Source organism: Mastomys coucha, unplaced genomic scaffold (genome assembly GCF_008632895.1).
Source record: "Mastomys coucha isolate ucsf_1 unplaced genomic scaffold, UCSF_Mcou_1 pScaffold18, whole genome shotgun sequence".
In the NCBI taxonomy this organism is placed as follows: Eukaryota; Metazoa; Chordata; class Mammalia; order Rodentia; family Muridae; genus Mastomys; species Mastomys coucha.
Window position 1 is genome coordinate 67,401,319 of NW_022196900.1, and position 15,251 is coordinate 67,416,569.

Here is a 15,251-nt window from a genome sequence, read left to right on the forward strand (position 1 = left end):
AAGTCCCTTTGACCTCAGAGCTGGCAGATGAGCCCATATGACACGACAGACAACTGGAGAGCTGGGCATTACAAGAAACCTCTCCGGGATGTGATGGGAAATGCAATAGATGCCCCTTGACCAAGATGTGCGCTGTGTCAAGGAATATTTCACATGTTGTACTAAAAAGTCAAGGTCATTTTTCCCAAACTCCTAAGTGAAAGACCATTTCAACCACTTAACCAGAGGCATGAACTAGAGGCACAGGAAAGAAGAAAGGCAAATGCACTGGGGAAGAGACTCACAGTTTGCCCAACAGCTACAGTGTAGGGCAGGTGCACTCTGGTAGTTTTCTGAACTCTAAAGTGAATGCTTTCAATATTTCCTAAGTGATGAAAAGGTTAAGAGGCCCAAAACAGGTAGTACAACAAATGGTACTTAACCAGTTTCCTGAATTCCTGTTCTAACTGCTAAAAACTGATGGTGGGTATTAACGACACATAAGTCACATAATATTACCCCTAAATTTCTATTTAAAAACAAGCTGAACTAATACAATACACGTATGTGTCCCCTGAAAATGCCTGGGAGTGGCAAGAGCGAGCTAGCCAGCAGCCATATAAGGTGACTCAGCATCATTCTCCATTAAAAGAAACCAAGACTCCTTGGAGAAATGACTAGGCTAGGGACAGGCCATGGGAAGGACAAGAGGGGCTGCAGACATCAACCCAGAGTTGGTTCCTGGTACCACATTAGGCAGCTTAATGCCACTTATAATTCCAGCTCCAGGGAAATCTGGTACCTTCACTCACCTGCATATGCAAGCCCAGAAGCTTGTACACGTAAATACTAAAAATTTTAAAAAGAAAGTTGAAGAAGAGATTGGACTAACTTCTTGAGCCAGGAAAGAGGGAAAGGAAGTACTATACAGAATGGTGGAGCACAAGGGTTACCTTAAAAGGGTTCCTACTGGCCAAACCAGGAGCAGTCACAGCACCAAAATAATTGATACTAAAGGACCGTGACCTCGGGGCTGGAGAGATGGCTCAGCGGTTAAGAGCACTGACTGCTCTTCCAGAGGTCCTGAGTTCAAATCCCAGCAACCACATGGTGCCTCACAACCATCGGTAATGGGATCTGATGCCCTTTTCTGGAGCGTCCGAAGACAACTGCAGTGTACTCATATACATAAAATAAATAAATAAATCTTTAAAAAAAAAGGATTGTGACCTCGTGGATAAATAAGGTCTTATGATTTCATGCACTGTATATGAATACATTTAAAGACAGGAATGGAGAGAAATTTCTTCCTTGGAGCAGAATATCAGCAATTGCAGAAGGAAAAGTTAGAAAGTTATCAATGGGAGCTAAAATTAAAAGAGTGCTCTTGTAATTTGCCTTTTTATGATCTTACTGGCATTCATAAAAAGGGCAAACTACAAAGGCAGCAAACAGAGCATGATTTGCAAGAAGGGCAAAAAACCTACACAAAGAAATAAAGAGCTGGCTGGGCACATGCTTTTAATCCCAGGACTTGGGAAGCAGAGCCAGGTAGATCTTATGGGTTCGAGGCCAGCCTGGTTCACACAGAGTTCCAGGACAGCCAGCATTACATAGTGAGACCCTGTCTCAGCAGAGAGAAAAAGAACCAAAGGACTAGGGGAAGCAGGCCATAGAATCATTCTGGACCTCGACTGTGGTGGTAATTATACATTGCACCATTTGCATGTGAGAACTTGCAGGCATATACTAAAATGGTGAATCAAGAAACTCACTGCCTCTACTATAAGGCTATAAGGCTAGCCTGGACTACAGTGTGAAACTGCCTCAAAAAAAAAAAAATCTGTGGACAAACTTCCTAATTTTACTCTGAAGAAAACGAAGTATCTATGCCAATTATACCGACTGCTGACTTTTCATAGCTTGATTATTTTTTTCCCTAAGGGGTTTCATGTGATATCCCGGGGTCATCAGCATAGAACAGCTGAATCAGATTTAGGAAGAAGCAAGATTAGCACCCCTAAAGGACTACAAAAGATCGTGGGTATTTGAAAGAAGACACTCTTAAGTTTAGATGCATCTTAATGTCTGAAACAAAAACAGAATTCTGAGCAGAAAAAGAAGAGTGAGACCAAAGAGAGGAAAACCATCCCAAAGTTTGTAAAAGTTAAGACTTTAGTAGATGGTGGCCCCTCTCCTTTGTAGAACAAACTGTATAAATAAATGATTAAGCAGTTACCAAGAATTTCAAGAGAAGAGACCATTCATGTTAAAAAGCTACAGGGTGGTTGAAGGAGAAAAGACAAGGATAATCAACGCAACTCAGAACACACCAGACCTCAAAACAGACCCTGAGGTGGTTCACTGTGAAAGGCTCATCATGAAAGAGAATAATTAAAGCAAGAGGAAAAAAAGATTTTGTGGACTAGGAAAGATTCTCTGGTGTATGATAACAGGGGCAAGGAGCCAATGACGGGAAAGCTAGGAAGATTCAAAAGAGGGAATACAGAATATCTAGTACAGGAGGTGGTTGGAAACCAAGCACATAGAGGAACACTGGGCCTTGGAAAAGGAGGAAGCGGAACCTTGAGAGGCTGCAAGGAAGTTGAGGAATCCCAGAGGGCTGGGCAAGAGGTACCTACAGAGGCAGATCCTTCAAAGACAGGAAGAAAGCAAGACACGGAGTTCCAACAGGAACTGATTGAGGGCCTGATTCAGAAACACATTTGCCAGGTTCCAATGGCACATGTATTTGGTGGCTTTCTCTGACAGCAGCCAGAGGCCAAAGGAGAAAGCCAACTGTGAGAAAGGCAACCAAAAGGTGACTTGTCTACATTCTGCAGGCTTGTGGGTCAGCACTCCTGGCTTCGCTGCCTCTTTCTGAACAAAATTTTCCTAAGGTTGCCTTGGCTTAAAAACTAAGTCTTAACTTTTAAAACCATGTTAAAGAAGTAATGTCATACTTTCCCTTAAATGCTTAATCAAATTGTGGTTTGTTTGGTTTTTTTTTTTTTTTTTGGTTGTTGGTTTATTTTTTTTAAATATGCAAGCGTCACTTACTGTAAACCATGAGGACAAAAGTGACAGAACATAGAATGTCACTTACCTGGCAGCTTCGGGAAAACCCATCCTGTAGAGAGTGACAACCACAGCTCCTCCAAGGCCTAAATTGTGCTGGAGAGCCACCTTTGCCCCGGGAACCTGCCTCTTTCCGGCTTCGCCTCTCAGCTGCCAGCAGAGCTCCGCGCACTGAGCCAGACCTGGCGAGTCGAGCACAGAGCGTCCCGGGCCGCGTTAGAGCGCAGACTCCGCCCACCCGCCCCAGCGAGCCGCTAGTTAGGACTTCCCGCCAAAGCCAAGCTCGCCTCCAGAGCTTAAAGCCCAAGATTCACAGCTCGTTCCCACGCTAAGAGAATTGGCATTTAAGAAAGACTCCAGTTCAGGAAATCAAGACTTGCTCTGTTCAACCCATTCTTTTCTGGTATGTTGAAAACACAACGTCCTGCTGCCTACGGTGGTACACACGGGGGACAGAGAGTTCAAAGCCAGCCTGGTCTACAGTGTGAGTAGGAGTTACAGGACAGCCAGTGCTACATAGTGAGATTCTGTCTCAAAAAAGTGAAAAGAAAACTTTTGAGATGGGACATTTTGAAAAAGCAATGAGATCAAATTGAACTCAAGAAAGATGCAGGTAGCTGGGTGGTGGTGGCACACGCCTTTAATCCCAGTGGAATTAAAGGTGGAAGCCTTTAATCTGCTTCCACTTGGGAAGCAGAGGCAGGCGGATTTCTGAGTTCGAGGCGAGCCTGGTCTACAGAGTGAGTTCCAGGACAGCCAGGGCTACACAGAGAAACCCTGTCTCGAGAGAAAAAAAAAAAAAAAAAAAGTCTGAGCTGGATCTAATCCAAAAGCCTCCCTCCTGAGGACTAGCTTTCATAGTACCAGAAGGTGCTATGCTATGCAAGCTGGAAGGGGGAGGAGGGAGAGGATCAATAGTCCTAATAAGCTGTGGTGCCTATGAACCACAAGAATGACTAGTAGCACAGCAAGATATCTTTAAAGGTACAATAGGATCACGTAGTCCCTCCCATATCACCCCTGCCTACAGACAGGGTTTCTCTGTGTAGCCTTGTCTGTCCTAGAATTAGTTCTGTAGACCAGGGTGGCCTAGAACTCACAGAGATCTGCCTGCCTTACAAAGTGCTGAGATTAAAGGCATGCACTACCAATGCCCAGCCGCCAACACTTATATCTTGATGGTAAATACACACACACACACATAATTAAAAATATGCCAGGGTGTGGTTGGGGGTGGAGGAAGGACATGCTTTTAACCCCAGCACTCAGGAGGCAGAGGCAGGTAAATCTGTGTTTGAAGTCATCTTGATCTGCAGAGTAAGTTCCAGAACAGCCAGGGCTATACAAAGAAGCTCTGTCTCAGATAAACAAATGAATGAATAAAATAAATAAATAAGTGAAATAAAAACAAATCTTACAAAAGACTTAGATTATATGTGAAGGTATGGCAGTCCTGGAAGCCAGATGATAAAGAAGAAACACAATCATCTTTACACCACCATCTATCTTTACAGAAACAAGCCACAGAATTTTACCACTGTTACCTTAGAAATTCCAATACAGTTGTCATTTTTTTAGTGAAAGACCTAAAGGTCAAAGTGATTAATTTCCAGTGGGCAGTGGAGCCATAGTAAAATTCTAATTTCAGAATTCCTAGTCCAGTTTTCTCAAGAGAAAATGAGTTCCATGCAGGGCTAAGGAGGCATCCAACAACACACAATGTGTTCATCTGAAACCATCTTAACCTGGTGATCTCTGTTAGGAAGCATCTCGTTAGCTAAGTGCACTGCAGCTAATGGAAAATCAAATGACTACAGTTAAAGAGCATTAAAAACTCAAGTCATGGGGCTGGCAAGATGGCTCAGCTGGTAAGAGCACTGACTGTTCTTCTGAAAGTCCTGAGTTCGGATCCCAGCAACCACATGGTGGCTCACAACCACCTGTAATGAGATCTGACGCCCCGTTCTGGTGAGTCCAAAGACAGCTACAGTGTATTAACGTGGAGCGAGCAGGGCCGGAGTAAGCAGGGCCGGAGCGAGCTGGCCGTCCTGAGTTCAATTCCCAGCAGCTACATGATGGCTCACGGTCATTTGTACAACTATAGTGTACTCATACACATAAAATAAATAAATCTTTAAAAAAAAAAAACTCAAGTCACCATCTGAGTTCAAAGAATACAAGTATACTGAAATCACAGACTTCAGCCACTCATGGTGGCTCACACCTATAATCCCAGCATTTGGGAGGGGCAGGTAGGGGGACTGCTTTAAGTTTAAGGTCATCCTGAATCATATAGTGAGTTCCCAGGCCAACCTGAGTCAGAGTTGTCTCAAACAATTGGAACAGGGATCAGAAAGATGGCCCAGCAGATAAAGACATGTAACACCATGCTGGATGACCTGAAGTTGATCCCCAGGACTCACATAAAATTGGAAAGAGAGAGCCAGTTCTCTCAAGTTGTCCTATGATCTCTACATGTATGCCATTGAACATGAATATGCACATATATGTTCACACACACACACACAACATATTAGGGCCTAAAGTATAATTCTGACAAGAATGCATTGTCACCTGTTGCGCCCAGTGGGTGTCCCTTTGAGATGAGGCCTCCACTAGGGTTTATGACCCACTTTCCTCCGTAAGTATTGTCCCCTCTGTCCACCAGCGCTCCACCTTCTCCTGTGGAAGAAAAAGTTAATATTCACAAATGTTAAAATATAACAGTGGACAGATAGCATGATTGTTTAATGCTTACACATAGCCAAGGATTTCTTAATATAAACATTTCTTAAGCACTTAATAAAGTGTTACAAATGCTTCTAAGTGTTGAGTAATAATATTGAGAAATAAAGGCTTATCTTTCAAGAATGTTCTGCATGAAATAAGCACTTAGTAGTTCCTAATAGCCCTGTGGATTCCAAATTGCCCTGATTGTAACAGAGGCAGAAAAGAACTAATTTGGTCAAAATAAATATTCTGCAACATTTAAAAATTATAGTTTCAAAAGTTTTAATTTTCCAAAATGCACTTATTTTCTCTTGTATCAGCTGTAATACTGTGTGATATATACATTTTTTAATTAAAAAACAAAACAGTATGCTGGCTGTGGTGGTACATGCCTTTATTCTCAGCATTTGGGAGGCAAAGACAAGTAGATCTCTGAGTTTGAGGCTAGGCTGGCCTACTGAGCAAATTTCAGGTTAGCCAGGGCTCCACGGAGAAACCCTGTCTTGAAAAGCAAAAACAAAACAAAAGAGCAAGACTGGAAGTGGATTTCTGGTAGAGCGCTTGCCTAGCACGCACATGTCCCAGTATTTGATTCTAGCACAACAAAAAGCAAAATCCACAGAAGAAAAACAAAACAAACAAACAATAACAATAAAATTACTTTCATGAAATTAAGGAGAAAGACTGAACCATGTTAAAAAAAAAAAAAAAAAAAGAGGTTCCACGGCCATAGGAGAGATGGCTCAAGAGGACACCTTTTATCACAGCAGAGCCAGGCAGATCTCTTCAAGTTAGAGGCTTGTCTACATAGTGAGTTCTAGACCAGTGAGGGAGATGGAGTGAGATCCTGCCTCAAGCCAAAACTGAAAAAAACAACTATAAATTTATTTCATGTGCTCCATAGCCTCCAAATTGCCTGGTAATGATTTGTTCACTGTTTGGGAGTGCTTACAAAATAAATAAAAGTGCATGAAGTGTTATATAAGGTGTTCATCCAGATGATTTTCTGATCAAATACTAAGATTTGGGAGCCCCATTTGTGATGCTGATGGTGAGTGTGGTCCAGATAACAGTATGCTGAGTAGCCACAACCTCGGAAAGAAGGAAGGAAGAGTTTGGGAAAGTGAGAACAAGGAAGAGAGCCCCCTACATGCCAGAAAATAAACCTCTTGCTTTTGCATTGATCTGAGTCTGGGTGTCTCACTTGGGGGCATCACAAAGTAAGTAGCACTGACGGAGGGTCAGGGTCTTACAGAGGTACTTGGGGGAGAGAGATGGGACAGACCTGGAGCTACAGGGGAGCTCTTCCTGTAGGTGGAAAGGGAAAACAGCCCAAATGTGTCTTGAGCAAGAAGATCAATGGGCTCCACAGAAGGTAACTGAGCAATAAAGCTGAGGGAAGATTTAGAGGTGTTGAGCTGGGAGTGAAGGAAAGGGCACGCTAGCTGCGGAAGGCTTAGAAGAGCCCAACCACAAAGCCAATAAGGCAGTTTAAAAATGAGCTGATGCGTGTGTGTGTGTGTGTGTGTGTGTGTGTGTGTGTGTGTGTCTTTTATCCACAGATCTGAGATAGCTCCTGGGTGGATGCGTGGCTGTGACCAGCCAGAAACACAAAGTGGTATAGACAAAACTGCACACTACACAATGTGCTCCTTTCCCACAATGCTTCTCTTCTAGGACCACCACTGAAGGCATGTATACAGTGCTACTCACATCAGTGAATACCTGATGACTGAAAAGCAAACAACATTAGGAAGATTAGCAAGTGAAATCACAGGGAAGCTGCTATACAAGGCTGAATTCCAGCTATGCTTCCTCAGGCTGTCCTTATGAGCTCTGCACAATTAAACTGCATCCCAGGACAGCACAGTACGTCAGCAAAGGTAGTGTTCTAGAACTAAGTCTGTCCCCCTTCCTCTACACCCAACCCCCACCCCCAACACACATACACACACAGAGACACACACACACACACACACTTTTGGCTTTTTGAGACAGTCAAAAGTATCCCAGACTAGCTTTGAACTCCAGATCCTCCTTTCTCTGCCTCCCAAGTGCTGGGGTTACAGGTGTGCACCACCATCTCACTGCAACCCCACCTTTGTACCAACAGAACCGGGGGGGGGGGACCCACAGGCTGAACAGTAAGCACTGAAGGCCACAGTAGAGAGAGTCAGAACAGAGCCCCACCCCCTAATTCTGAGTGTAGACTTATTCTCAGAGTAAGGAGTCTGAGGTCCACCCCAGAGTTTACAGATGCACGGGATGGCCCCAAACCAGTACAGCACAGGCTCAGGAACTCAACAGAGGCATCAGCTGCCACCTCAGAAGGCAAGTCATAATCTGTGAGGACAAACTGAGCTGACTGCTTGCTAAATCACAAACAGTGTGGAGCTGGGAGATAACTCAGTAAACTGATTTCTAAACCTGAGGACTGAGTTTAAATCACCAGTACTCACAAAAAACCTGGATTTGGTGTGTGTGTTTGTATTTCTAGTGCTGAGGAGGCAGAGGTAAGCAATTTCCTGGGGCTCACTGACCATCCTGATTACCCTAAAACTACCCCACATCCCAGCAAGGGACTTTGTCTCAAAAATAAGATGGGGGGAGTTGATCCTTAGGATTGACACAGAGGCTGATGCCCAGTTCCCTACTGCTCATATTACATGGCCCCACCACTCCTCTCCAGAGGATGTTGAACAAAGTAACATCCATGTGTTCAGGATGTAATCTAAATTATTCATCCTACCAAAACATCTGAAAACACACATGCACAAGCATGTGCACACGCATGTGTGTGCGCGCGCACGCGCGCACACACACAGACACACACACACACACATAACCAGCTCCCAAAAGGGAAAGACCTGGACAGGTGCCAAACCCCAAAGTCCAGATTACAAAGTTATGAAGGACTTTCAGATTGATACTAGAGCTGCAAGGTGAAGGAGACACACAAATAAACACCAAGACAGGAGTTCTCAGCAGAGCCAAGGAGCTAGGAAATGAACCAAATAGAAATTTGAAAAGTGAAATCTTTGAAATAAAACACTAAGTCCAGATGTGGTAGAGCATGCCTGGGATGCAAGCACACCAGGTGCAGAGGCTATAGGGTCAAGGCCAGCTCCAGAGAAGCTACACAGAAAGGCCCTGCTTCTTTGTTCCTTTATTTATTTTTTCAGTACCAGAGATTGAACTCAGGATCTCCTGTATGCAAGCCAAACACTGCTTACTGAGCTACATCCCCGGCCTGAGATCTGTCTCCATAAAGAAAGGAAAGGGGAAAGGGGAAAGGGAGGAAATGAAAGGAAAGAAGAAAAAGAGGACATCCTAGTACTCTGGAGGCTGAAGCTTGGGTGACCAAGGCTGGCAAGACACTGTCGAAAAGAAAGAAAGAAAGAAAGAGAGAGAGAGAGAAAGAGAGAGAGAGAGAGAGAGAGAGAGAGAGAGAGAGAGAGAGAGAGAAAGGAAGGAAGGAAAGAAGGAAAAAAAGAAGGAAGGAAAAGAAGAGAGAGAGAGGAAGACATTTTTTATTAAAAAAAAAAAAAGGAAAGAAAAAGACTTACTCCAGTGTCTCAGAGCAGACAGGGGATTTTAAAATGAACAGATGGTCGAGCCATGGGGCCCACCTTTAATCCCAGCACTCAGGAGGCAGAGGCAGGTGGATATTTGAATTCAAAGCCAACCTGGCCTACAGAGTAAGCTCTAGGACAGCAAAGGCTACACAAGAAACCCTGTCTCAACCTCCTCCCCCCATCCTAAAACCTAAAAAAAGAAAGAAAGAAAGAAAGAAAGAAAGAAAGGAAGGAAGGAAGGAAAAAACCTGGGTTTTATCACTAATACAAAAAAAAACAAAAAAAAAACAAACAAACAAAGAACAAGTGTCACAGACTTGAAAGAACAAGTGTCTCTTGTGGGATAATACCAAAGGCTCTAAAACAGACGTCATGGTGATCCCAGAATGTAAGGAAAGGGTGGAGCATTTGTCTTGGCACACACAAGTCCCAGGGTTAGATCTCCAGAACTGAATGGACCAGGCAGGATGGTTTCCAGCTCCCAGAACCTGGGAGAAGGTGAAGACATGGGGACCAAGAGGCCATGTCCATTCTGTACTGTCTCAAAAAACAAAAGGAAAGTAAGAAAAGAGAGAAGATGCTAAAAGAAAGTCTTCAGGCTAATGAAATGAAGAAGAGAAGAAAACCCCCAAGTGCTGGAGAAATGGCCCAGTGATTAAGAGCACATACAGGCTAGGCTGAGTGGTGCACACCTTTATCCCAGCACTCAGGAAGCACAGACCAGGGGATCTCTGCGAGTTTGAAACCAGCCTGGTCTACATAGTGAGTTCCAGGGCAGGCTGTGTATTGAAACACTGTCTCCAAGAGAGACTGTGGAACTTTAAGCCCTAAATGGAATGTCTCCATCAAATCCCTCCCCTCAGGGCAGGAGAACCCATCCACTTCCACTTTCCAAAGCCAAAGAAGAAGATAAACTGTAAGAGCCAGAGGGAATGGAGGATGCCAAGAAAACAAGGCCCTTTAAATCAACCTGACCAAAGCTCCTATGAACACACAGAGACTGAGGCAGCAGGCACAGGCCTGCACAGGTCGGTACCGCGTCCTCTGTGCACATATTATGGCTTCCAGTTTAGCATTTTCATGGAATTACTGAGTGTACAAATGCCTGATTCTTGGGACCCCTCAATTTTTTTTCTTCTGTTTGTTTGCCTTGTCCAACTCCAATGTAGTTTGTGTTATCTTATTGTATTTTATTTTGTTGTACTTAAAAAAAAAAGCACATGGCAGTTCACAACCAGCTTTAACTCCAGTTCCAGGAGGTCCAATGCCCTCTTTTGGTTTCCTCAGGCAACAGATATACATATGATGCACATACATACATGTAGGCAAAACACATACACACAGAATAAAAACAAAGAAAATAAAAATAAAGAAGAAACAACATGGGCCTTGTGTGACTTCACTGCCCCACTGTATATAGCTTTCTGCCCACTGTGTTCATTTCCCCTGCAAACCATAAGATGCTACCCTTCTGAATTGTCTGCATGAGCCATCAGATTGTAGAAGACCTTCCAATCTTTCTTGTGTGCTGTAATTTCTCTCCCCTTGCCACTCCTCTCAGGAGCCTGTCACTGAAGAATAACCTGTCAGTCGAGGTCAGTCTTGGGCTGGGGGGTGGGGGGGGCGCCGTGGGTAAAGTACTGTGACACAAACATGAAGACCTGAATTTGAAACCCTAAAGCCATATAAAAGCATAGGGCTCCTACAGCAAAACGGGAAGTAGAGATAAGAGGATCTCTGGAAGCTTACAAGCAATAAGACAGAGCATTTTTTCAAACAAGAAGATTGTCCTCTGACCACCACAGGCATTCTGTAGCACTTGCTCTCTGTCTCTGTTTCTGTCTCTCTCTCACACACACACACACACATACACATACACATACACAATCTTTAAGAATGAAGAAAGTGGGGCCGGGCAGTGGTGGCGCATGCCTCTAATCCCAGCACTTGGGAGGCAGTGGCAGGCAGATTTCTGAGTTCAAGGCCAGCCTGGTCTACAGAGTGAGTTCCAGGACAGCCAGGGCTACACAGAGAAACCCTGTCTCGAAAAAAAAAAAAAAAAGAATGAAGAAAGTGGGCTGCCGAGATGGCTGAGCAGGTAAGAGCACTGACTGCTCTTCCGAAGGTCCTGAGTTTGGATCCCAGGAACCACATGGTGGCTCACAACCACCTGCAATGAGATCTGACACCCTCTTCTGGTGTGTCTAAAGACAGCTACAGTGAATTACTCCAGAGCGAGCGGGGTGGAACGAGTGGGCCGGCAGAGGTCCTAAGTTCAATTCCCAGCAGCCACACACATGATAGCTCACAGCCATCTGTACAGCTACAGTGTACGCATACTCATAAAATAAATAGATTTAAAAAAAGAAAGCAATAGAAATTATAAATATCTAGGTAAATATATATAAAAAAAGCTTTTCTTCTTAATGTCTTCAAAATTTGATGAAAGGAAATTATTTCATCACATTAGTATTTTCAATCCAAACAGATGTAATGCTATGGCAGCTACAAAAAGGAGGTCAGTGAAGAGTTAGCTAATGGGCCTCTATGGTGGCAGTGATTCTCCCTTGCATGTTAACTACAAGGAGACCAAAGGTTAAGCACACACACGTGATCTTAGAGCAACTTAGAGCAGTAGTTCTCAGCTGGGAGAGATTTCACCCACGGGGGAAATCTGGTAATGTCTAGAGATAGTCTCGACTGTCACAACTGTGAGAGGCATTTGTAGCACTTTGTGGGTAGAAGGCTAGGAATACTCACTGCTGAACACCCTAAGATAGGCAAGCTCTACCACGGACTAACATCTCAAATGTCACAGTGCTAAGGCTATCCTATTTCCAGTCACTAGAAAAGAAAAAGAAGCAGAGAGGCTAAGGGTACACCTAACTTTGTAGACTGCCAGAACTTGGAACACAGAAGCAAAAAGATCAGAAGTTCAAAGTTATTGTCAGCTACTTAGCAAGTTAAGGCTAGTCTGGAGGAAGGGAGTCTATGAGATAGCTCAGCAGGTAAAGCACTCGTGACACAAGCTGGATGCCCAAGTGTGACCCTGGAACCCATACAATGGAAAAAGGAGAAAAGCAGCTCCATGAAGTGTCCTCTGGCTCCTTACATGTGCTATGCCACACACAAACCAATAGACACAATACACACAATAACCATTAACTAATTACCAAATTTTTGAAAAGAAATCATGCCAAAAAAAGCCAGCAGATATATTAAAATAGTATACTAAAAATGTTCTAATAATGCAAAAGAAGGCAGAAGGATGGGGGAAGAAAAAGTACAGACATACGTAGAAAATAAACAGTCAACCTGAACCATATGGACACAGGCAACTATGTTCTTGGACTAAAAGAAAATAACACAACATGATTGACTATCATTGACCTATATCTATAACATATAGTACATGTATTAATACTATATTACATATATATCTATCACAACACAATAAAGACAAATAACAGAGAACCAAAGGGTAGAGATTTAATAGATCTAAAAGACCTAAAATGAGGTGCTAGAGTGATGGCTCGGCAGTTAAGAACACACAGAGCTCTTCTCCAGAGAACCCAAGTTTGGTTCCTAACACCCATTTAGGGTGACTCACAACCAGCTGTGTAACTCCAGCCCTGGGAGATCCAGTGCTCTTTTCTGGACTTCACGGGCACCTGAAGTCACACATTCACATAACCACACCTAAGCACTGATATATACACATAAAGATAATACAATTTTTTTTTTAAAAAAAGAAGATACATAAATGATTAATAAGTACACAAAAAGATTTTTCAGTATCATTAGCCATGTGAAAATTAAGAGTAATATAAGATACAATTACATCCTCTTGAGCATGCCTGAAAGGTACACAGCTGACCATCCAGTGCTGACAGGGAGGTGAAGCACCTCAAAGTCCATACTCTGGGGACACCGTGTGCTTTAGAAATGGAAAGGAATACTTCAAACTCACCACCTAGTTGTGTTGTTTTTCTTTCTGCACGTCTATTCAAACACAATTTAGAAAATACTTGAGACTGCAGGCCTAATAAGTCCTCTTTAAAATGTAACCATACATTCTTAGTACTTACTTGCATAATGTAAATTAAGAACATACTGTGTTATGCCAGTGTTTGTGTTGTCCAAGACTGGATGTTCTAAAAACTCTCCTACCAAAACTTCCTACATCCGGTTTGCACAGTGTGGCAGAGTCAACGTGCAGGGAAGGGCAATTAGTAACTTGTATTGTTTAATGATGAATGTGAATGGGCTGGAAAGATGGCTCAGCGGCTAAGAGCACTGATTGCTCTTCAAGAGGTCCTGAGTTCAATTCCTAGCAACCACATGGTGGCTCACAACCATCTGTAATGGGAACTGATGCCCTCTTCTGGTGTGTCTGAAGACAGGTGCAGTGTACTCATATACATAAAATAAATAAATCTTAAAAAAAAGAAAAAGAAAAGAAAGTGAAGCCTTCCCAATGGGACTTACACAGGGCCCCTTCAATACCTTCTGGACAGAGCCCCAGAGCTTCGTAAGTCAGGAGTTCGTTGGCAGAGAAGCAGTCATGAAGCTCTATCACGTCGACATCGCTGGGTCCCAAGCCAGACTTCTCATAGCATCTCCTGGCAGCTTCTTTACTCATATCATAGCCAACCTACATCCATAAACCCATTGCCAGGTCAATAAAGGGTACCAACATTTGGCTTTTTAGACAAAGATTTTAAGAGAGTAATACATGCATAATATTAAAAGCTCAAAATGTCACATATATTGAAATCGCAGCTGATTCTGCATTACATAAAAAAATCAATAAAATATAAAAAATGTACATCTCGAATTTTATACCATAAACTATAAAAGTTTAAATAAGATATTGAAAAAGGACTTAGAATCTGAGATTCAGCTTACACTGCTATGAATTCATAGTGCACAGCTATAAAGATGAGATCATAGTGTACAGTTGCATTAGTTGAAGAGGATTTTCAATACATCATTATGAGATAGACACAGTAAAAAATAATGGGACAATTTCTACAGGAAAATATGCAACCTGTTCTAGAAGATCATACAGGATTCAAACCATTTTTGCACAGGTCAAGTTTGACTTTTATTCAAGGAATAAGGCAAAAATACTATAAAGTGTGCTATGAGACAATCTGAGTAGAGTAACCCAATTTCACGGTCTTGGCTTTGCTGGTCAATGTCCCACTGAAGGGACAAAATACCTAAGAAAACAACTGAAGAACAGGAAAGCTTTTTTTTTTTTTCTGTTTTGTTTTCTGTTTTAGACAGGATTTCATGTAGCCCAGGCTAGCCTCGAATCCACTGTGTAGCTAAGGATGACCTGGTGCTCTTATTTTTTCCTGCCTCACCTCTCAAGTGCTGAGGTTACAGGTGTGTGCAACCTTGCCCACTGGAAAAAAATTTAGTCTGCTTCATGGTTCTTACAAGGCTGTTCACCTCATGAAGCCCAGGAAGCAGACAGAGTGCTAGCTTCTCAACACACCTCTGCCCTGAAACCCACTGAGGTATGAATCCATCATGCCTTAGTGCTTTGACTACGTTGGAGCCCCCATGAAGCAATCACCCCCTAAAGATAACACCTCAAAACACTGCTCCACCAGGGACTAAGTCTCTACTCCAGGAGCACAGAGGGGACGGTTTAAGTCCAAACCAAAGCCCTGATGTGGGCATCTCAAATGAGTAGCCTGTGTAAAAACTATTTTAGAGACCGTACTTTACCATGCAATTGTTTCTGTGGGCTAAGAGCGAATCTTTAATTGTTCAACTCACTTTGGGTCTGAACTCTGACTTTCTCTTCAATAAGGGCCCACCCCTTTAATCCCAGCATGCAGGAGGCAGAGTTGATAATTTCTGAATTTGAGGCTA

At 43.0% G+C, this 15,251-nt stretch overlaps 1 protein-coding gene across 1 annotated transcript in view; it reads right to left on the reverse strand.

Moving 5' to 3' along the window:
- Scp2 (sterol carrier protein 2) overlaps positions 1-15,251 on the reverse strand; it is a 73,812-nt gene that overhangs the window by 24,051 nt on the left and 34,510 nt on the right. Inside the window, exons 10-12 of the mRNA XM_031378119.1 lie at positions 13,869-14,016; positions 5,632-5,739; positions 3,086-3,239 (exon numbers count right to left, since the gene is read on the reverse strand). Coding sequence (XP_031233979.1) covers positions 3,086-3,239; positions 5,632-5,739; positions 13,869-14,016 — 410 coding nt within the window. The remainder of the gene's footprint in view (positions 1-3,085; positions 3,240-5,631; positions 5,740-13,868; positions 14,017-15,251) is intronic.